The sequence below is a fragment of the Culex quinquefasciatus genome, chromosome 2 (genome assembly GCF_015732765.1).
Source record: "Culex quinquefasciatus strain JHB chromosome 2, VPISU_Cqui_1.0_pri_paternal, whole genome shotgun sequence".
In the NCBI taxonomy this organism is placed as follows: Eukaryota; Metazoa; Arthropoda; class Insecta; order Diptera; family Culicidae; genus Culex; species Culex quinquefasciatus.
Window position 1 is genome coordinate 42,113,693 of NC_051862.1, and position 22,513 is coordinate 42,136,205.

The following is a 22,513-nucleotide window of genomic DNA, read 5'->3' on the forward strand; positions in this document are numbered from 1 at the left end:
TACCGCAGAGAGAATTCTGAGAACGGATCACATTTCACAGAATCTACAGGGGAGAAAGGATGCGTGGACACTTACATTGGATTGCCAAATTTCCGAGCATTTTCTTCTTTGCTTTTTTTTTCTTAATTTTAAAGTGCGAAGTTTAAATAAAATGATAAAATTTGAAAAATACTGCGATCACATTTTATTTATTGATATGTTTTTTTGAGCCAAAAAAAATTAAAATATATCAAATTTATCTGGAAGACCAACATCTACATGAAGTAGCACAGGAAAAATTTAAAAAAAAAAAAATCTGTTGAAACCATAAAGTGCTTATATTTTCTTAAAAAAAAACACAAACTTATTCTGCAATAATTACTCTCAACATCTGATTCATCATTTCTCGTCAAAATTATGTCATCCACACAATTCCCATCGACCCAACGCCAATCCCTGTACGTGGGAGAAAGAGCGTCAACTTACCAGTCTGCGCACACCCCAGAATGCACAACTCTCAACTACCAGTTTCCCGTCAGTGTCTACAGTAAACAGAGAATCTCAACTCACAAGCTTAAATCGCCGCCGTAAAGTGCCGGTCGCGACCGCGGCCGATGTAACGCGCTTCTTCCGTCAATATTTGACACTCTTCAGAAGCGAGGTTCTTCAAGAGTCGTCCCCTTTTGCACCTGATGCAGCACCATAGCTTGAAGTTGCATACTGAAGGTGAAATATGCCAATTTTTGTATACTATCTAGCAAGGTTGAGCCGCCAACGATTGTGACTTGTCGCGGTCTGAGGGGCGCTTATCTCGTAGTAGAGAGAACCTTATATTTGTACCCAGTAGTAAATGTTTACAATCGAAAGCTGATAACCACCGAACCAACCAGGGGTGGCGCTATCTAGTGAGGGACTCCATCAATGGTGGATTTACTGTTGAGGTTATGTTGTAAATTAACAAGGTGTGCGGCAGGGGTAGCGGCTTCGGCTGCCGATCCCGATGATGCTATGAGACGCGGGTTCGATTCCCGCCTTATCCACTGAGCTTCTATCGGATGGTGAAGTAAAACGTCGGTCCCGGTTTCTCCTGTCTCGTCAGAGGCGCTGGAGCAGAAATCCCACGTTAGAGGAAGGCCATGCCCCGGGGGGCGTAGTGCCAATAGTTTCGTTTTGCGACATCTATGGATGAAGATCTGTACAGACATTTGTTTTTTAATTTTGCGCGCAGAAATTCCTATAATATCAATTCAACTAAACAAAATACCGATCGCTTTTTCATCTAAAATTACAAAATAAAAAAGTAAAAGGAATGTTTATAATCAACCCATTACCGGAATTGTTGTGCTATCGATACATTCCGCAAAACCTGCCGGAAGAAGTGCTGCGACAAAACCACTTGACGCTGTGCGGTGTTTACTTTTTTTCTCCACCACCACATATCAATTCCCCACTTAACGATTGCCTGACGGGAGTGATCCAGCCATAAACACACTGGGTTGATGATAGGTCCCCTATAGTTTGTCCACTTGAGGAGGTTTGCATTGAAACTTATACCTTCAGAGTGCGCCCTCCTCCCAAAGAATCCCATACGGCGCACGCTTAAATAGCTTGGCAGACCCTCCAGAGTCGACTAATGAATCTCAGAGTCGAGCCGTCATCATCATCGTCGTCGTAATCACACAAGTGGCAAACCGATAGATAATGACGGTCATTATATTCAAAACCAGTAAATTTGGGTTAGCTGGGGTAAAATGATCAAAATTATTCTCATTTTTCAATTCAGGAATGAGTTTCAACAAGAAGACTCAACCCCTCTAAAATCCGCCTAAAATTACACCAAGAGTACCCCTGAAGGTAGACAACCTCAACACGATTGCCTACTTTCAGGCGTTTCTAGCCCAAACTGTCCCTAATCCAGTAATAAAATCTTGAAACAAAGCTTGCGATCATCGCAAAAAAAAAAAACAATCTGGGAAATCTACTAAAGGGAGGTCAAAACTGGGGATCGGGAGGTCACGACCGGGAAACTTTCCACACACACACACACATGAAGGAAACTTGACTCTCTCTATCTGGGAAGAAAAAATGTGTTTTCACTTACGGCGTCGTCCGACGCCGACCGACTGACGACGTCAAGTGTCACGGCGGCTGTGATTGCATGGCTGAGTTTAAGTCGACTTGATATGGGAAAACCGTATGTGGCTTTGAAGGGTACTGCGTGGTTATAACCAAGTGTGGAATGTAAACAAAGCGAATTTATGAGGGTGTGTGTTTGGTGTAATGAATGAGCAAGTGTTGAAAAGTTATGTGTTTTGGGGAAAGAAGAAAACAAAGCGAATACTCACCATATTCCAGGTTCTAAACTTAAATTAACTATTTCATTTGCTTCGAATTTATGACCTAAAATGAGAAAGAAAGAAAATTTATTTCATCAAACAAGTTTTGAACAACTAGGATGCAAAAATAAAATTACAAAATAGATAAATGAACTTTATTCAAAGAAGAAGATTCAATTAAATTACTCTACTTTTTAACTCTACAGTTTTTTAGAAAATAGTAAATCTACCTAAAAAAAAATTATAATTCCATAACAAAATGTCAGTTTCAAAAACAAGTGTAGAAAAAAATTATTGCTTGTAACACTATAACTATTTATTTTTCCATATTGATTGCTTATTTTAAAACAAGTCGTCACAAAAAATATATAAAAAATCAATCAATATATTTTGGAAAAAAATGTTGCTGTATTCAGAAAACGGCAACCCTAGATTTCTCTCTTCTTTGAAAAGTTATTTAAGTGCACATACTTTTTTGAACATCTTTAAGTAATATTTTGTTCTAGCTAAAATTTAAAATGAATTTGGGTTTGAATTATAATATAAATTTCAATATAATATAAATTTCAACAAAAAAATTTCAATAAAGTGATAATAATTTTGTTAACTGTTGACAGATATTTATTCTCGTAAAAATTTGCTTTTTTGTATCAAAATTGATCAACAATTTAGACTAAACTTACAGCTAATGGCTTTGTCATTGGCTTTCAACAGTGTTGCTAGAAACGGATTATTTGCTTTTTATGTCAATGCCCTTTAAAATACTTTTCTTATTTATATGCTATTATGAATATTTAACTTGAATATCAAAATCGAGTCAAAAATTCAAAACAATTGTACAATACTTGGCCAAAAAAAGATCTTTGAATTTCACTTATGTGCTCATAGCTTTAACAGTGTTGCCAATTTTTATATTATTTTCTTATTATTTCAATGTCCTTTGCATACTTTTCTCAAAAATATCAAATCAGTCATAAATTTATGTAACTTTTTATCTTAAAAAGTTTTATAAATTTCTTTTGGGGTCTCTTAGCTTTCAAATAACAAAAAATCGTTGCCAGATATTCGTTATTTTTCTTCTTCCTGTATTATTTTTAACATTTTTCTTAAGTTATCGAAATCAAGTTGATTGCCGATGAAATATTTAAATTTAAAACAAATCTAGAGTTTTTTTTAAAAAAAAAGGACCTATAAATTATTGTCTTTCATATGTTTATAGGACCTTTTAAAAAAACTAGAAATATACAATACTCGACATGAAACATTATTTAAATTTCACTTCATTGCTCATAGCGTCCTGGCGTTTAAAAGTGTCGCCAGATATTTGTAATTTGTTTCTTATTTTAATGCTCTTTTGAATAACTTTCTAAAAACAACTAAATCGAGTCAAAAATTCAAAACAAATAAACAATACTCATCCTTGAAAAGTTAAATAATTTTTTCTTAAGTGCTCATAGCTTTTTACAGTGTTGCCAGATATTTTCATACTCAATTGAATTTTATTTAGAACATCTTTCTGAAAATAAAATAAAATCCACAAAATATAAAACTTTTGGCCTTTGAAATTAATATAAACTAGTACATATTAAGTGCTCGTAAATTTTGACAATATTGCCGGATATTTAATATCTGCCTCTTTTTTGAAAGTACAGAATTAAATGGTTTCAAAAATTGGTTTAGATTACAATGCAAATTAATTATAAACCGCATTCTTTGATTTTCAGTCAAATTTTCAATATGCTTTTTTAAGAAAAAAAAATAAGGCAGCGGAACGGCAAACATTTGAAAAATCCTAAATAAACCAAAAAAAAACTGTTCAATGCAAAGAAAGTGGATGATTGGTGAAAACTTCTTTACGAAATATTTTAAAAAATTGCAAGTCAAACATAAAGAAAAAAAAATTTGCAACTATTTTCATTCACAAAAAAAAGTTAAACTAAAGCAACAATTTATTAAAGCATTTAACTTTACAAAAACAAAGATCGTTTTTTGTATTACTAAATTTAAGAAAATTGCTTTGTAAGAAAACTAGTACTCACCTAACGATATCATGTGCTGGATGATTGTGACCATATCACGGGCTTCTTTCGTGTAGATTTCACTATCCTGGTATGTGGACAAATCCAGATCTGAAACAATAAAAAACGAGAAAAAAATCGAAGAAACAGATAAGTATCAATTGATTGTAGATGAAATATTTACGTCGCGACAAAATGTCTGCAAAACCACTGTGTGCTGTTTTTAACAGTTGCTTATCGCTCTCGAAGTCGCCCGTAGACATCTCCCAACTTTTACGATGTTTACGAGACAGGGGGGTAATTCGACACCCTCTACCCAGGGCACAACGCAACGACAGAAGAAACACAACTTCAGTGTAAATGACACTTTGCCGCAAACCTAATATACACATTAGACAAGTTATGGCGAACAAAATGCAATAAAAACTTTCGCCCAGACTGTTTCCCACTCTTTTTTGGTGGCTAGACAAGGTTGGCTCGTGATCCCGGGCTTTGCCCATTACAAGAGCGGTTGTGTCCAATTTCGGTAGCACTTGAGTGACCGCACCTTGATCCGCGCATTGTTTATCCTTAGTCGACATTTGCGTGCATTTGGAGCGTATTTATTTTGACTCAATTCGCCTAAAGATCTTCCTCGAGAACCTCTGGGAAACCGACTTCTCAAATGCATTTCGAAACCCAAAATTTAAATTCACCACTGCAAAACACTTCACCTTAAAATGGATTGCGGAACTGTCGATGACTTGACTATAGGCAGAGCACATCCGTCACTAAACTGATTCGAGGTAGATATAAAATTCCAAAATGAGCAAATAAATAAATAAATCATGGAACCCCCCAGCGAATGAAAGCAAACATTTACGCGTCGCGCGAGCGCTAAAAATTGCTTAATTAGCCAACTTGGCGCTTTTGGGTGCCTCCAAATTTTGCAAACTATGCGGTTTTTTCGTCACAAGTCTATTTTTAAGTAGTTTAAAACTCACTTTGATCACAATTCAATCACTACAAGATTTAATTCCTCTAATTTGACTGCGCCTAATCGGTGTGATGTGTGATGATCGAGTTGCTCCAAACAAGTGGTTTGTTGACTCATTTAAGCAGCGCTGCAGCTACCGATTGGAGTCGCAGGAGTGTCACCCACATGTGCGCGGGTGTTTGGAGTTTGTGGTTTGATTGAGTACTATATAGGCAAGGGATTCCAATGGAGTGCAGTGCATGTTAATATTGTATAATCGGATCTTTATAAAAATAATTTGCATTGCAAATTAAAATTATTTTTCAATTATTTGTAAAGTTTTTTCCCTGATTGATATCTTTTAAATTTCGATGTTTTTTTTTCAATAAACAAAATGTTCCAGCAATTTCCTAAATCCTTTGCAATTATTTCAAGTGAGTTTTTTTTTTCTACAAAACTGCGTATCCTCTTAAACTAGAAATTTGATTACAGTTCAGACTGGATTATCCGAAGTCTCGATTATCAGAAGGTTTGTATGGGACTTCGGATAATTGAATCATGAAGGAAAAAAATCTTCGTATTTTTTATTCTCTAATTTTGAACATTAAATTCAAGTTCTGTAACCTAATTTTAGTCAAATTCGAGTTGTTGATTGCCTTTTAGCATACCAAATATATTTTTTTTAATTACATCGACGCCATTTTGGCCACCATCATGAATTTTAAAATTCTAATTTACTTTAAAGACAAAGAAAAAAATCTTGATTCGATTATCCGAAGTGAAATTTTTCCGAGGTTTTCGGATAATCGAGTTTGGGACTGTATGTTGAAAATACGAAATTTTAGGAAATTTCATGTAAACACAGCAATAATAATAATATTTTACCCACTGCCTGTCGCGTACATGAACTTTGTAGACATTTTGTACGATAAATAAACAATAACTTCAATAAGTTCAGCAAAATTTTAATTTTAATTAAAGTTTTTGTTCTCGGCTTTTAACAAGGTCGTGCAAAAAGTAATAAAATGCAAAAAAAAAACAATATTTCTTATTGTAATTTTTTTTACTAAAAAAGTATCACAAAAGTCAAACACATTACTGTTACTGTAAAAATATCAAAATGTAATTAATTTTCGATAAAATCGATTTCTCTGAAGAATCTTTTTTTGGGGCTCCAAAATTTGAAGTTTGTAAATAAGCATTAAAATGTTTGATTTTAAAAAGAGGGGAACAAAAACGTCAAATATTTAATATTTCTAAATCTCATTATTTGGTACATTTTAGATGCTTTTATTTTTAATGTTATTAAAAAATACGGTAACTACTACTGAAATTATAGGGTTCAATTTGTCGAGATAAGCAAATTTGGAAAATGATACCGTAGGCCGGGGTGACTTGATAGGATTTCAATTTGTTTCTGGAATATTATCCAACAGTAAAGGTTTTTCTCGAGATAATTATTTCTAAAACATGTACTGGGGTACGCCACACTTTGGAAAAAAAGTTTTTCCAACAGTGTTCAGAAAAATAGTTACGTTAAAAATTCTTAGTTTAAATTCCGGGGTGTCTTTGATAGTCATAGGTGTTCTAAATAAAATCATATTTAAGATGTTCAAACTTTATTTGTACGTTAAATGTACCATCAATAGAGTAGCTAATATAGTTTTAAGAAAAAAATCCATATTTATATTTAGTTAGCTAAGTTTATAAGCTTTTTAACAAAAAACATGTAAATTTTAGGTAAAATTGCTAAAAAGTCGGAATTTTGCCAGAAATTGGTTAAAACTCGTTTTGTTTATAAAACTATCTATTTAAATTGCATTTCATACTAAATTCGAAGCACAAATCAAAAGTTTTCCATTTAAGGGGTTACATACATGTAAATCGACAAACATGTCAAGGGTTGGTATTGGCACACACGCAAACTTTTTTTAAATTGTTTTCAGGACTTTAACATAAACATTTTTAACTATTATCAACATAAATTTGAAGACATTTGGTTGCATCATTGCCGAGATATAGATATTTGAAGTTAGCAGTTTCAAAAAACGGGTGCCATGACATCTCAACACTGCTTCGACCAAACCGGCTCAAAATTTTTGTGAAGACTAATTATACCGGCCCCGTGTGCATGACGAAGGCCGATTTTCAAAAAGTTTATTTAAAAAAAAAAATAAAAATATTTTTGTGTTTTTTCATATTAAAAATCGTCCGTTTTTGATTTTTGTATTTTTTTTAATCACATATTATTTACTATTTACAAACTTATCAAACATTTTCCTAGTGGAAAAATGTCCAACGAACCCGAAAATGCATTCCGTTTTCCGATTCAAAATCATGTTCATTGAGAAGATCATGACATTTTGAGAAGTTTAAAATTATGACTTTCATCAAAATTTTCTCAACTTTAGTTAACTATCTCTTTAAACTTTTCAAAATTTTATGAAAAGTTCTTTTTGACGTACTTTGAACACTTCTCTACCACGGTCAAAATGGTTCTAAACCATTCCGTACGTATTTTAATTGTACTCTTCAATTCGCGGAAAAATCGCAAACCTATCAAAGCCACCCCGGCTATCAAAGTCACCCCGTTTTACGGTACCTTTTTTAACAAAAATGCGCGAAAATTCTCGGATATTGAAGAGAATTACTTTTAAAAATTCAAATTAGATATTTCTGCCACTAAAGCGATGGAAATGCATGTTGAAAACGGACTTTTATTTTTTTCATCATAAATTGAATTTAAAGATATTTTGAATGTACAGTTGGCATAGCCTGAAATTTTATATTAAAACTTGTTTTTAATTGAAAATATGTAGTTTTTTTTATTTTTTTGTAGAATTAAAAAAAAACATCAAATAATATTCAACGTGTTTGCGAAAAGTGAAATAAAAAGCTGCCTTACCTAACTTACGAACAAAAAAAAATGATTTGTTTGTTTATTTATTAAATACAGCAGCGTAAGGATTACACCTTTTTAAATTGCTACCTCCGGTGTCATTACGTTTAAAATACAATTAAAAAGAAAACTACACTAAATTTACGGGTTCTCCACAGGATGATGTCGTCTTTCTCGTTGTCGGGGTTCGTCCGAGGGGATGGGGGTTTGCCCCTTATGCGACCTCATCCAGGGATCATCCAGGATTTAGTAAAATGCAGACACCAATTATGGTCATTTTTTTTTATTTCAAAATTCTAGGTAAAAACTGTTATTTGAAAAAAGTCAAAAAACTTAAAAAACACATAATTATTTGTAATCATCATTTTTCATTTAAAAATCGATGGTATAACCTTGATCCTTTTTTTTATTTCTTTCGGGATGGCAAAGGGGTTGAAGGCTTGACCTCAATCATGGTTCAGGGCTTTCACTTTTAATTAAATTTGTAATGTGCAAATCGATATTTATCTCCACAACGATGCATACTTCAAAACATTCCCAAAACCAACATTCTCTGAAACGCAACAAGTGTTCAGACTCTTTCTCTCTCTCCCTCCCAATCCAAACTGCAACTTGTTTATCCCCTTTGCTTTAAAAATCCAAACAGAAAAAAAGAGAGGGAGAGCAAACCTCAAATTAGTTACACCACTGCACAATGATGGTGATTTAATAAAAACGCTACGCCATGCGTTTTCACTAGACTTTAACGCCTAAACTCCCAACTTGGGAGTCCCATGGTTAAAAGTAGATGTATTTTTTTTTTCACCGTATTTCTTTGGTTTCAATTCATTTAATTTTCGTTTTAAAAAACCACGATTTAAAAAAGATTATTGGTTTTTTTTTTGGTTTGGGAGTTTCAAGTCTAGAGATTTTTTTAAGGGTCCTATAAACATATGAAAGACAATATTGTATAGGTCCTTTAAAAAAAACTCTGGAAGTGTTATTAACATATGAGTCCAACAATGTGTCATGCATAATAAGGGGGAAACACAGACAAATGCCGGCTTTTCCCAGACAAACACCCACGCAGATCAAGGTATGAGTGAGCACTGCGCGACGCTCGTGGTGTCGTACAATCGCAAAGGGCGCAAGTGTCTCTTAATTACTTTCACAGTGTGCACTTTGAGCAAGGGTATTTAAGTCTGCGTCTGCATTTGTCATTTTGGTAGAGGGGGAATGCATTGCTATTAATGGCCACATTGTATCGTACGAGAGTGTAAACAAAAAATGAACATTCCACCGACCTAACCCGGTCAACGGTGGGGACCATCCATAAACCACGTGGACACTTTAGGGGGTATGGCGATTGTTCACGACCCATACAAAAAAAAAATTTTTGTATGGGCAATTGTCCACGAGGGGGGGGGGGGGGTTGAGATTTCCAAATAAGTGTTCACGTGGTTTGTGGATGGTCCCGTGGGAAATTTTCGCTTTTTAGAAAGTTTGTTGATATTGGTGCAAAGGGACGCTTGCCTCTCGTATGATTTATGCCGGTGTTGGACATAGCGAGCTTAGGGAGTTCCACATCGCTTAGCACACGTATTAGTATTTAGGGGGCAACAGTTAAGCCCCAGACTTTTGGCACTTTTGACACAACACTCATTCGCAGTCGTTGTCTTACCACCAGGGTTTTACTGTACTAGTATTTGTCAAGTTTTTTTCTGTTGAATCCTCCAGAGATATCTAAAGGTGGTGAAAAAGTTGTTTGAAGTCAAAGCCTAAACTTTGCTTATAATACCAATTCAATGGTAAGCTTCTTTAGAAATATAATCCAGCTTATCCAGCACTATCGGACCAACTGGTTTTAGGCTCCCTTCCCATTGTGAGCCACTTGTCGCTACCAGTGTCGCTCCGCAAAACCAGACATTTTGGCGACGGAATAGACGCGAACGGAACCGGCCGGCATTGGGATTTTCAGACAGCAGATCAATCATTCTGCGTGACCAGCGCACATGGCTTTCTGGGTCACTACGTGCAAATTATCGTGACAAGAACATGGTGTTCAAACTTTAACCACTTCTGACACGGGTTGATAAATGGGCGGTGCGTGCTGTTTCGATTGACGAAGAATCGTTCTGAAGAGAACCAGCCAGCTAGCCAACCTGTACTCTAAACCGGTTCACCGATTCACTCTGAAGCCTGAGCTGAGTAGCTGGCCGTATCCAGCTGAGCTTGAACCAGATATGAATGAATCTAATGAATGGCAAGTATGTGTGATGTGGTGTTTGTGTGCTCGTGTTGTCAGCGCACACACTACTCCCATTGAGACGAGTCGGCGCGATAAGCCCACGACTAGCGCGAGAGATGATGGCATCGACGCCACGGGTGACGGTTGCGGTTACTAGCTGAACTAAATGGGCGTACCGTACTGGAGCAGATGCCGGAGTGTAACAAAATGTTTGATTTTTTTTAAAGAAATCTTCTCAATAATAATCTTATTTGGAAAACAAATAACTAAAACGTGCAACCAGCATACGTACGAAGAACTTAAAATTATAACCCTGTGATTTCTTTCCCATCCAACCTTCAACCAGTACCATTCTCATAATTGAGGCAATAAATCACGCCAAGGTTTTTGTCACTGTCCGTAAGAGCTCCACCACCAGCAAAAAGGTGGCCCTGGGCCCCCAAAGTGCCACCAAGTCAATTACGAGAGTCGTTAGGGCTTAGATGAAAACGATGACACTGGAGATTTCTTTCGCACGGAACTGCCTTCCAGATTGAAGTTTGGCGGGGTTCGCCATTGTTATCTACCGGCCAGACATCTCAAATTGATAAATGCCAGTGGAAAACCGGCAATATTTGCCAAAGTTTGACGGGTCTGACCGCACTTGACCCGGGGATATTGACGCCAGTATAGTGTTCGACCTCCTTTGATAGTCTTTTTTTGCAGGGAGAATCCTTCTCTGGGGAAGAATTGATGAGCTATCAATCAGTTGGTACAGTACCCTTTTTGTCTCTGATGGTTCTTCAAAACTTGTCCATAACGCGCCGCAACTCGGTGGGGTCGTTAGAATGTCTCATCAACCATTATCGCGCCCCGCGAATGGACAAATTACCTTTGTAAAGGCTTTTGAATGTGCGAATGTGATAGCAGAAACGATTTTTCTTTCGATTCCTGCAAACTCATCGCCAAGCGCCTAACCTTTGAGCGAAGGAAGTAAATTTGTCATGATTTGACATAGGACTGAGACGATATAAAAATATACACAAGTCACTTTTTCGTTGCTCAGCGATATTGGCGAGATGAGGGTGTTCCTTCCCACAAACGTGTGTTATCTGAAATGTGTTTATGATTGAATGGACGCGCTGATAAGGCGCCGGGCCTTAACAATGATAACACACCAGGTGGGTTCTGCGAAGAGCCGAAATGTACCAAACAGAGTGGATGGAATAATTGACATTGCACAGGAATTAACTAGTTCTGAATACATAATCAGATATCAGCGATTATCTCTTTGTTTACTTTAATTAATAATTTTGTTAACAATATTGGTTGTTTAATAAAGTGTTACAAAAAAATATTTTTAGAGCAAAAGTTCTTGATTTTTTTCTCAATTGGATTTGAGCCTTTTCGGGCATTATATTTGTAGTCAATGAGAACGGATTTTTTTATGTTTTGGGATATTTAGACATATTTGTAAACACCAGACAAAATCTTGCACTGTTTAGCCATAGAGAAGTACAGACAAAAATGTTGTCGCCAGGTATTTTTTTTGTAAAAAAAATGTGTGTTTTTTTTAAATAATAATCTTAGCCAAAACTATTTGTTGACTCCAATTTTCAATGTAAAATTGAATTTGCAATTTAAAAAAACATAACAATTTGCATCATTTTCATGTTATTGCCATTTTAACCCTAATGAATGGTAAAATAGTAATATTTTTCTTTTTTTTTAATATGTGTCCATCTTTGTCCATTTCTCAAAACATGTTTTTCGAAAAGTCGAGAAAATTCCCTATAATTTTCGTAATTGGATTATTAAATTTGGACAATGAGGTGTCGAATTACAGCCTTCCAAAGAATACAAAAATTTAAATATTTTTTTTTCCAAGTTCAAACATCTGTCGGGCAAAAAATCACTGTTCAAAAATAAACAATATTTATAATTTTGAAAAAAAAAATGTTTTCGGAAGGATCGGAAAATTTCTCAAATATTTCGTATATTTCGGACATCAAATGTCAACTTTTTAGAAATTTCCAGGTTGTGCAAAAAAACATTGAACGAGTTAGCCTTCATCCTTAAAGTACGTCACGCTAAAATCAGCCAAAATTTACCCCCCTCCCTCCCCTTTGTCACGCTTTCTATATACTTATAACACGCAATGTCACACTTTCTCAGACCCCCCCCCTAAAACGTGACATACTTTATGGATGACGCCTTACGAATTTTTGAATCAATACTGATTTTTTCCAAAAATCGAAATATTGGGCGCAAAAAAAATTACTTTAGTGAAATTTTGATAAAGTGCACCATTTTTAAGTTTTAGCCATTTTTAAGTAACTTCTTTGAAAATAGTCGCAGTTTTTCATTTTTTTAATCAAGTGCACATGTTTGCTCGCTTTTGAAAAACATATTTTTGAAGAGCTGAGAAAATTCTCTATATTTTGCTTTTTTTTACTTTGTTGATACGACCCTTAGTTGCTGAGATATTTCCATGCAGGTGTGTAAAAACAGGAAAAATTATGTTTTCCAAGTATCACCCAAACGACCCACTATTTTCTAACGTCAATATCTCAGCAACTAATGGTCCGAGTTACATTGTTAAAATATGAAACATTCGTGAAATTTTAAGACCTCTTGGAAAACAACATTTTGAAAAAAAATTAAATCAAGACTAACATTTCAAAAGGGCCAAAAACTCAAAATTACGCTCGGTAACTCGGTCAAAGATTTTTTGCACAACCTGGAAAATAGTGCTTTTTTGCAAATTAAGTATTAGTGACAAAAAGTGACTTAATCACAAAAAAAAAATTACCGTGTATTATTTTTTTCAGTGTAGTCCTTATTCATACCTACAACTTTGCCGAAGATACCAAATCGATCAAAATATTCCTTCAAATTTACAGATTTTTGAATTTCCATACATCATTTTTGTATGGACAGCTACCAAATTTGTATGGAAATTATATTAACGAACTAATGATGCAAAATGGCTTTTTTGGGCATACCGAAGGCACCCAAAAAGTTTCAGCCGGAATAAAAAACACAAAAAAAATCGAATGACCAAAATCTGAGAGAATTGCTCCCATTTTTTGATTTTAGGTTTTTTGAAACCTCATTGAGGTTTGTTGCATTTATCAAAAAAAAAAATTAAGTATTTTTCGATTGAAAATTCGACTTTACTCTAAAAACTGAAGTCAAAAATTAATCATGACTTCTATTTTTCCCAAAAAAAAATCATGACAAAATTATGATGATTTAACATTTAACGACCCTTAATAGTTAAAATATTGCTCACATGGCAATCGTGTATCATTTTTCATACCTACAACTTTGCCGAAGACACCAAATCGATCAAAAAATTCCTTCAAAGGAGAATGGGCGAATTTGGTCCAAGGATGTACACGAACGGGACCAACTTTTTTCGAAAAATCTCGCCGAGACATGAAAAAAGTCTTCTGGACCAACTCTCTAGACCCCGGGGTTCAAAAGTTACAAGCTGTTGAAGTTTGAGCATTTTGGGTAAAAATGTACGAAAAATCTGTTTTTTGCTGTCATCATTTATAAAATCTCTATTTTACTATGGATTTCGATCATCTAAACATCATTCGACGCGTATCAGCAAAAACTATGAGTTCTGATAGCTGAGTTGCCAAATACCGTAAACCGGGGTGACTTTGATAGGATTTCAATTTGTTTTTAAAATATTTTTCTACAGGTAAGGTTTTTCTTAAGATTTTTATTTTTAAAACATGTACTGGGGTAGGCCACACAAAGTCCATGCACTATTTCGGAAAAAAGTTTTTTCAATATTGTTTAGAAAAATAGTTACGTTAAAAATTTTTAGTTTAAATTCCGGGGTGACTTTGATAGTCATAGTTTTTCTTGTTAAAATCATATTTAAGATGTTCAAACTTCATTTGTACGTTAAATGTACCATCACTAAAATAGCTGATATAGTATTTAAGAAAAAAAAATCAATGTTTATATTTAGTTAACTAAGTGTATAATCTTTTAAGCAAAATACTTATAAATTTTAGGTAAAATTGTTCAAAAGTCGGAATTTTGCCTGAAATTTGTTAAAACTAGTTTTGTTTATAAAATTATCGATTTATATTGCATTTTATACTGAATTCGAAGCACGAATCACAAGTTTTCACATTTCATATGAAATTTGTTCAACTGAAATTGTCTATAAATTTAGAGATTTTTTATAATTGTGTTTCAAAAACACATATTATTTATTTTTTACAAACTTTTTTAACCTTCTCCTAGTGGAAAATTGTCCAAAGAATCCGAAAATTCATTCCGTTTTCCGATTAAAAATCATGTTCATTGAGAAAATCATGACACTTTGAGAAGTTTAAAATAATGACTTTCATCAACATTTTCTTAACTATAGTTAACTAACTTTTTAAACTTGTCAAAATTTTATGAAAAGTTCTTCTTGAGGTACTTTGAACACTTCTCTACCACGGTCAGTATGATTCTAAACCTTTCCTTACGTATTTTAATTGTACTCTTCATTTTGTGGAAAAATCGCAAACCTATCAAAGTCACCCCGGCTATCAAAGTCACCCCGTTTTACGGTAGTTCAAATTACTATCTTTTTCTAAATTTACAGTTTTCTCATAGAAAAATCAAACAAATATTGGAAATTTGTACACCAAATTGTTGGAAATAATTTTTCTCATCCGAATCTGGCATAAGTTTTATAAAAATGTTAATCATGAAGGAAAAAACACACTTTTTTTAAATCTTATGTTTACGCTATTTGTTCATAGGTGGCGACATGTGTCTTTTAGCTTTGCTGCAAATCCTCTATAGTTAAAATATTGCTCACATGGTAATCCAGAATTATGATAACTGAAAAACCTCAATAAATATGTCCAAAAACCTGACAGATTTTTTTTTTCTTGCTGAGTTAAAGTCACATTTTTCTTAGCCTGACATAAGACTTTTTTTTGCGAAAATGAGCTATAGCAGTAATTTAAGTCATGAAATATTGTGATGGTACCGTCCGAACCTCGGGGTTAACAAAAACGCACTCAGCACACTCACCTTGCATTATCTCGGCGACGGAGCCGAGGGCCGCTGGGAGCCGGGGCATCGCGTGCAGCTTGGTCGCGTCGGACAGCGGCACCAGGGCCCGGGCCAGGTCGCCGGCCTTGCACCGGACGTACTCCTTCCGCAGGTCGCTGAACCGCCAGTAGTACGCCGGGAGCTGAATATCTTTGGCACTTGCTTCTGGGTGGAGACACTGGCGCAACGGGAGCTGCCCGTCCGTCACCAGCCGAAAGTTGGCCCCGTGGGGGTCAATCTTGAGGGACCGGGTGTAGGCATCGAACTGCGGAGAGGAAGAGAGAAAACTTAATTAGTTTGGAGCTGGTGGTGGTGAACTACTTGGGATGGCTTTCCGTTAATTGTTTGGTGCGCCGTAAATCGTAGAGCTAATCTTATCAACCCCCCTGGCAGCAGCACAACGAGAGACTCTTTTGACCGTTCGATGGATGGGTGGCAGCAGCAGCGTGAAGAGCTTGGTAAATAAAGCTTAATTTACGACCGGAGCTTCCGCCGCGAATCGGCTTCGATAAGGCTGTCCTGTTGCTGGCAGGGTGGCCTCACAAATTCCGATGGCCAAATTCAATTAACTGCAGATTTGGGTATGTGGGTCAGCCATGAATTTAGTTGCAACCAGTGTAACAAAGTCCCACCCATTGAAATGTAACAAAATTTGCATCGCAAACCAGCTAACCTGACTAGAGAATCAGGATCATGACTAATGTTGTCAGGTTTTCCGATTGGAAATCTTTACTCAGTCAGCGTTCAATTTGATTACAGTTAGCGCCTCTCGTCGTCCAACTCAAGTATGGTTGAAACTGTTCGAGTTCGAGTTCTTTGGCAATTGCGGTGACAACCTGCCTGCTGCCGGGAGGGGAGTTTGGTCTATAATTAAAAGTCACGCTCACCCCACAGGTTTCCCCACCCAGGGTTCGTCGCGTACCAGTTTGGTTACGCTGAGCTGGTGCCCGTTGGTGGTGGTCGCTAATTTTCTGCCCTGATAGCGCCATCCTGCCCTACTGAGGCAAGATCACTCTCTCTTATTGCTGTGGAGTAGGTTCCCGCACAGCGATCGCTCTCGCTGTGCTGGAGGTGTCGAGTGGATTCAGGTTAGCAGTCCTCCACCTAACTTGCAGAGTATAGGCAAATAAGTCACATCCTGTGATCTTGTCACCACCAGTTTATACCGGCTGGATTTTACCAGTTTCTACGTTCAATCCTTCAATTCAGTTATAATTGTGAACAATCAAATTGTTTTTGATTTCGCTGGTAAGTTTTGAACGAACACGAGTTTTTTAGCAAAACGTGTCATAAGGATTATTTTTTTTTTCATTTATTTTAATTGAAAGAATTTTTCAGAGCAAATTAGGAGCATTTTTTCCATTATCTACCAACTCACACGAAATCATGAAAAGTTATCCCGACCGGGAACCGTGGTGTAGGGGTAAGCGTGATTGCCTCTCACCCAGTCGGCCTGGGTTCGATCCCAGACGGTCCCGGTGGCATTTTTCGAGACGAGATTTGTCTGATCACGCCTTCCGTCGGACGGGAAGTAAATGTTGGCCCCGGACTAACCTAAAAAGGGTTAGGTCGTTAGCTCAGTCCAGGTGTAGGAGTCGTCTCCCTGGGTCCTGTCTCGGTGTAGTCGCTGGTAGGCAGTTGAACTAACAATCCAAAGATAACCAGTTCGAATTCCGGGATGGTAGAAGCTAAGATGTAAAAAGAGGTTTGCAATTGCCTCAACAATCAAGCCTTCGGACACCTAGTTTCGAGTAAGAATCTCGGAATCGAGAACGCCAAGGCAATGCGAATAATTTGATTTTTTATCCCGGCCCTTCTTCGATTTGCGTGAAACTTTATTCTACACAGAAAATCATGGTAGTATTATCTCGTGACGCAGGGGCGGTACGACCTCCTCAATTTTGGAACATGCGAAAATAAACATGTTTTTCAATAATTTGCAACCTGGAACCGGTGATGAGATGGAAATTTGGTGTCAAAGGGGCTTTTACGTAAAATTGGACGTCTGATTTGATGGCGTACTTCAAATTCCGAAAAAAAGTATTTTTCATCGAAAAAATAAACTAAAAAAGTTTTAAAAATTCTGCCATTTCCCGTCACTCAACTGAATTTTGTTGGAACACGTCATTTTAAGGGAAATTTAGTGTACTTTTACCAACACTAACCCAGAAGGGTCATTGTTTCATTTAGAACAACATTTTTCATTTTATAATTTTGTGTTTTTTTTTTTTCTAACACGTCTTTTTACGCATGGTCAAAAATTGAAGGGGTCGTACCGGCCCTCCGTCACGAGTTAACAAAAAACGGACCGCGGATTCGTGATCAGGCACAAAAGTTACCCCTGAGGACAAAGATTCACGCAAATCGAAAAGGGATCGGAGCAACTGCTGTGTGAATTGGCGGAGAATGACCCATCAAAAAAGTTGTCAATTTTGCATGCTTTTTAGCCAAAATTCATCTAAACCTGATTTCATAGCTTAAAAAAATCTGATTAGTTCATATTTAATAATCAAAAATCTAAAAAAAAAATCTTTTTTTCCGAATTCCAAATCTTTCAGAGATTTATTTAGCATAGCATAGCATTGGTGTCTACCCGTAGCTGCTACTTCGTTATTGACCAGGACCCCCAACCCCAAACATTGCTCCGTGGACCACAGATGAAAAGTAGGAACCAATCATCACCCCTTCGCAATTTTCAAAGGTCCCTATCGTGCTGATCAATACCGACGCCGGCCACGACCAGAGGTAAGACACGGGGAAGTGGATAGGAATGTTAGCCGATACTTGAGTGATGGGACCGCTAAATCGGTTGCGTCTCCGACAAAGTATCACATGAGTTTTGAGGGGTTAGTAAGATGGGTATGAGGTCAGGATTCACTGTGGTAGGTGATGCGACCATGAGCAATTTGTTTATTGGTTGAAATTTTAAAAATCTTAGGCAGCCGGCTGCGGAAAGATACCGATCTAGGGATTTAAATATAGTATTAATTCGACCGCGATTCTCCAGAAATTCTCCGTCGGCGTGCCTTCCGATCAACGATGCTGTAGGAAGGGCTTCATTCATTAAAATTATTTTATATCATAAGCCTTACAACATATTCGTCGACGTGCCTCCCGATCCTCGATGATATGGAATGGATTCAATCCAGCAATAAGACTTGCTTGTCTCAAAAAACAAAAATCGGATCGTTTCTATCAAAAACTATATAAAGAGAAAAAAAAATAAAATTCATCGGCCAACGAACGCGCGAACTAAAAATAAATGAAATAGAAGAACCCATGTACACAAATAGCGACACAAAAGAGACGGAAAATAACACGAAAAAAAACAGAACTGAGCGTTCCCACAAGCACCGCACTACTGATGCCACTGTTTAATTATAATGACCAATCACCCCATGCGCTCGAACAGCGACACAAAAGAGACGGAAAATAACACGAAAAAACAGGACTGCGCGTCCCCACAGGCACCGCACTACTGATCCCAAATCTTTCAGAGATTTATTTCAGCGAAAACTGGTCCATTTTTAAAACAAAAAAAAACACAAAAATGTTGAGATGTTTTAGCCGAATGAAAAAAAAAAAATATTTTGGGCTGCAGTTTAATAGTGTTCACAGCTGAAAATGTTGGAAAAAGTTGGAATGTTGAAAATTTGACAGGTTTAATATTACCTCTTTTTTGAGTAATATTACCTGAAAAATGTGTGAAAATGTTAACCTGATGAATATTCAACAGAAACTGATAGCGATTTTCTGATGTAAGATTACACTTTTTTTACATAAAATCTGTCATCATTTCCTGATGAATATTACCATATTTTTCCCCTGTGTACAGTAGATACGATTTTTACCAAATGCTGTTGTTTGGAAAAATAAAAAAAAATATTGTAAATCAAAAATTCATATTAAATTGAAAGTCGAATTGAAAATTCGCCAAAAATAAATTTTTCAACCATTTTTTGATCATTACAAAGCATTTTAAAGAAGAACTCTTAAAATTTTAGAAAATTTTAGGCTTGGTCTGTTGACTATGCCACTTGTTTTATGTGAATATGCCAATGATATAAAAAAATCTAGAGTTTTTTTTTCTTTTTTTAATGGCCTATAAACATATGAAAAACAATAGCTTTTCAAAAAAAAATCTCTCCAAATGTATATTTTTAGGGGACAACTTTGCCTGAGTTTTTTTTACTAAGACTTGCTATATTTTAAGTAAAAAGAATTATGCAGTAATTTTTGTAGTGTCCCAGACTATGCCTCTACGCATTTTTTTACAATTCAAATGATGATGGGGCCATGCTATAGCAGAAAATGTGTAAAACAAGCGAAACAAATTGAAAAAGTCTGTAAAACATGAAAAACTAAGAGAGACAAAATGTAGTGATAGAAGGTGGTAGAATAGGGCAAATACTATCAAAACCAAAGATGAACTAAACATGATAAATGCAAATCAAAATACGAAAAACATAAAACAAGAAAAGTAAAGTTTATCGTACAACAAAAAATGGTCAAAATAACCTCCTGAACACGGTAAAAAAAAATCGAAAGAAATGTGGGCAGTACACGGAGAAAAAAGAGTTCCCAAAATCGTGAACAAGCGTTCATGAAAATGGGAACCTCGAACAAAGTGTTCAAATTTCATGGTACGTTTTTCAAAATCGTACCATGGAATTTGAACACTTTGTTCGAGGTTCCCATTTTCATGAACGCTTGTTCACGATTTTGGGAACTCTTTTTTTCTCCGTGTAGAGGGTCAAAGTTTACACTATGTGAAAATTTTGTTTATTTTTTTTTTTTGTTGTTATCTACTGCCGCTTGAAGCAAGTCCATCCCATTTATAATTTTGACAATTTTATGGTTATGAGTTTGGTTCGGAGTTACGTAGACTATCAGGTAAAAAACCAATAAAATTGAGTATTTCCCGAAAATCGTAGAAAATTCATTTTTTCGTGAAATCCTAACGCGTAGCCCTTGTGGGCGGGACAAATTTGATTTTCGTTTTTCTCGGCTTACTGTTTTTACAAATGGGTTCTCATTTTTAACTTGCGATAACTCGGAAATATTTTGCTCGAATTTCAAACTTTTGTGAAATTTGATGACTTTTTCAAAGTAACCTTTTGAGTGACAGAAAAAAGAAAAAAAAACCTTTTGATTGGGAACACTAATTTCGGACATTTTAATTGTTGGGCTTGATATTCAAATTTTGAAATTATTTTCAACTTAAAGAGCAGAAAATTCAACAAAGTTTCATTTTTTAAATTGAAAATCGAAACAACAGTTTCCGTAATTTCGCAAGTTGAAAAATGGTAGGCAAATAAGGTGAAACTGAGAAAAAAACATGTTTCTCAAAATTTCAACTGCATCTTCATCAACCAGCAGTCCGATTAAAAAGTCAAGTTAATTGTAGAAAATTTTCACAGCTCTTCAAAAATACTAAAGCAGGGGGCTGAAAATTTCTCGAAAAAGTCACATAAAATTGCTTATAACTTGTAAATGGTGCACATAATCAAAATAATTAATAAGGCATTTTCAATTGCAAATTTGATATAGAAACCAAAAAATACACTCGTATCAAAAATTTATATCTCCGGTACCAAATTTTTCACCATCTTAACCTTCGGGACGTCGCGTGTTTTGGCATTTCTTACAAGTGTCATTACAAAGTGTGTACAATGTACAAAATACATAATGAAACATCTCCAAAATAAATAAATTTTATAGAATTAAAACACTGATTTTTGGAATAAAAAATTAAGGAAAAGAGACAAAAAATATGAAGAAATATTGTTAATGTCCTCAAAAAATATTAAAAAAAAAAAGTTCATTTTTAGAGCAGGATTATAGCCTTACCTCAGAGAGGAAGGCAAAACCGTTATCCACATTAATTGAACACGTCAAATGAAAAATTACACATTTCTCCCACGAAGTGACCACTTTGAAGCGCAAACCAGACAAATTGTTGCCAATAATCCATAACAGCACGCCAAACAAACAGACAAAAAGAGTGTACAAAAAAAATCGTCAAGCCTATTTGAATGGAAGCAGCCGAGAGTGCTCCTTTTCACTGTTTCATAATGGCACATAATTTGTACCGGTAATAAATTCAAATTAATTCGAAGCGTTTTTTTTCTGTCTCCTCTCTATGTTTGATCAGTCAGTCGAATCAGGTGGAAAAAGCTTCAGCTCGTTTCGACTGGCCATTTGTCAATGAGGATGGGTGGTTGAGTTGGAGAGAAAAAAAGGGGGAGGGAAAATTTCACGATGTTGAGCGAGCTTTCAATCACAGACAAATTGACGAAAAAATCATTTTTAATTAGGTTTGAAAAAATGAGCTAATTTTTATGCTTTAAAACTGAACACACAAAGGTTTATATATTATTCAGAGTTTAAATTGATTGTCTCGATAATGCTTCGCTGTGATAGATAAGTAGAAACCTGAAATCCGCACGGGCGGACAGGTTGAACGGACTGGTCCTCAGGTGGACTTTAGTCCAGCATTGATCTGTCCCGTGTCGCATAATTTATGTGCCAAACCACGGAGGCGGTCTTTTGCTATTTGTTTTGGAGCGATATCCTACTGATTTAGTGTTTTGATTAAAAGTTTGTTTCGAGTTAAACGGACCAATTTTGTATCACGATACATTAACCTAGATTGAAGGTCTTCATTACAAATCAGAATCAAATTGAGAACACTAATTAAATCAAAAATGTCACATCCACAAATCCCCCTGAAGCACCGACCTCCAATCAAAACGCCCGCGACTTCATTCACTTGACCTCATCATCCTGCCCACTACAAACAACACCCCTCAGGCTCTGAAATTGGACACGCCCTAATTGTGGTGCTCACTTTCAATCTTGCAGACTTTGCAGCATAACATTTTATCAGATTATACGATAATTGGCACCCTTTGGCCCCTTCTCATTGAGATTTCCCGTCGTTGAATTTCATTATTACCGTCGCCCCGTTGAATCTCATTGAACCAATTACCTTTCACATTTCGCGAATGGCTCTCGGTGGTGTCCTTTGCGATTCCTCGG

The 22,513-nt window shown here is 35.9% G+C and overlaps 1 protein-coding gene across 3 annotated transcripts in view; it reads right to left on the minus strand.

The window, feature by feature from the left end:
• LOC6042175 (RNA-binding protein fusilli) overlaps positions 1-22,513 on the minus strand; it is a 124,039-nt gene that overhangs the window by 32,633 nt on the left and 68,893 nt on the right. For all 3 annotated transcript variants that reach the window (XM_038251612.1, XM_038251610.1, XM_038251611.1), the window contains exons 4-6: positions 15,452-15,737; positions 4,355-4,444; positions 2,325-2,379 (exon numbers count right to left, since the gene is read on the minus strand). In XM_038251612.1, the coding sequence (XP_038107540.1) occupies positions 2,325-2,379; positions 4,355-4,444; positions 15,452-15,737 (431 nt within the window). The remainder of the gene's footprint in view (positions 1-2,324; positions 2,380-4,354; positions 4,445-15,451; positions 15,738-22,513) is intronic.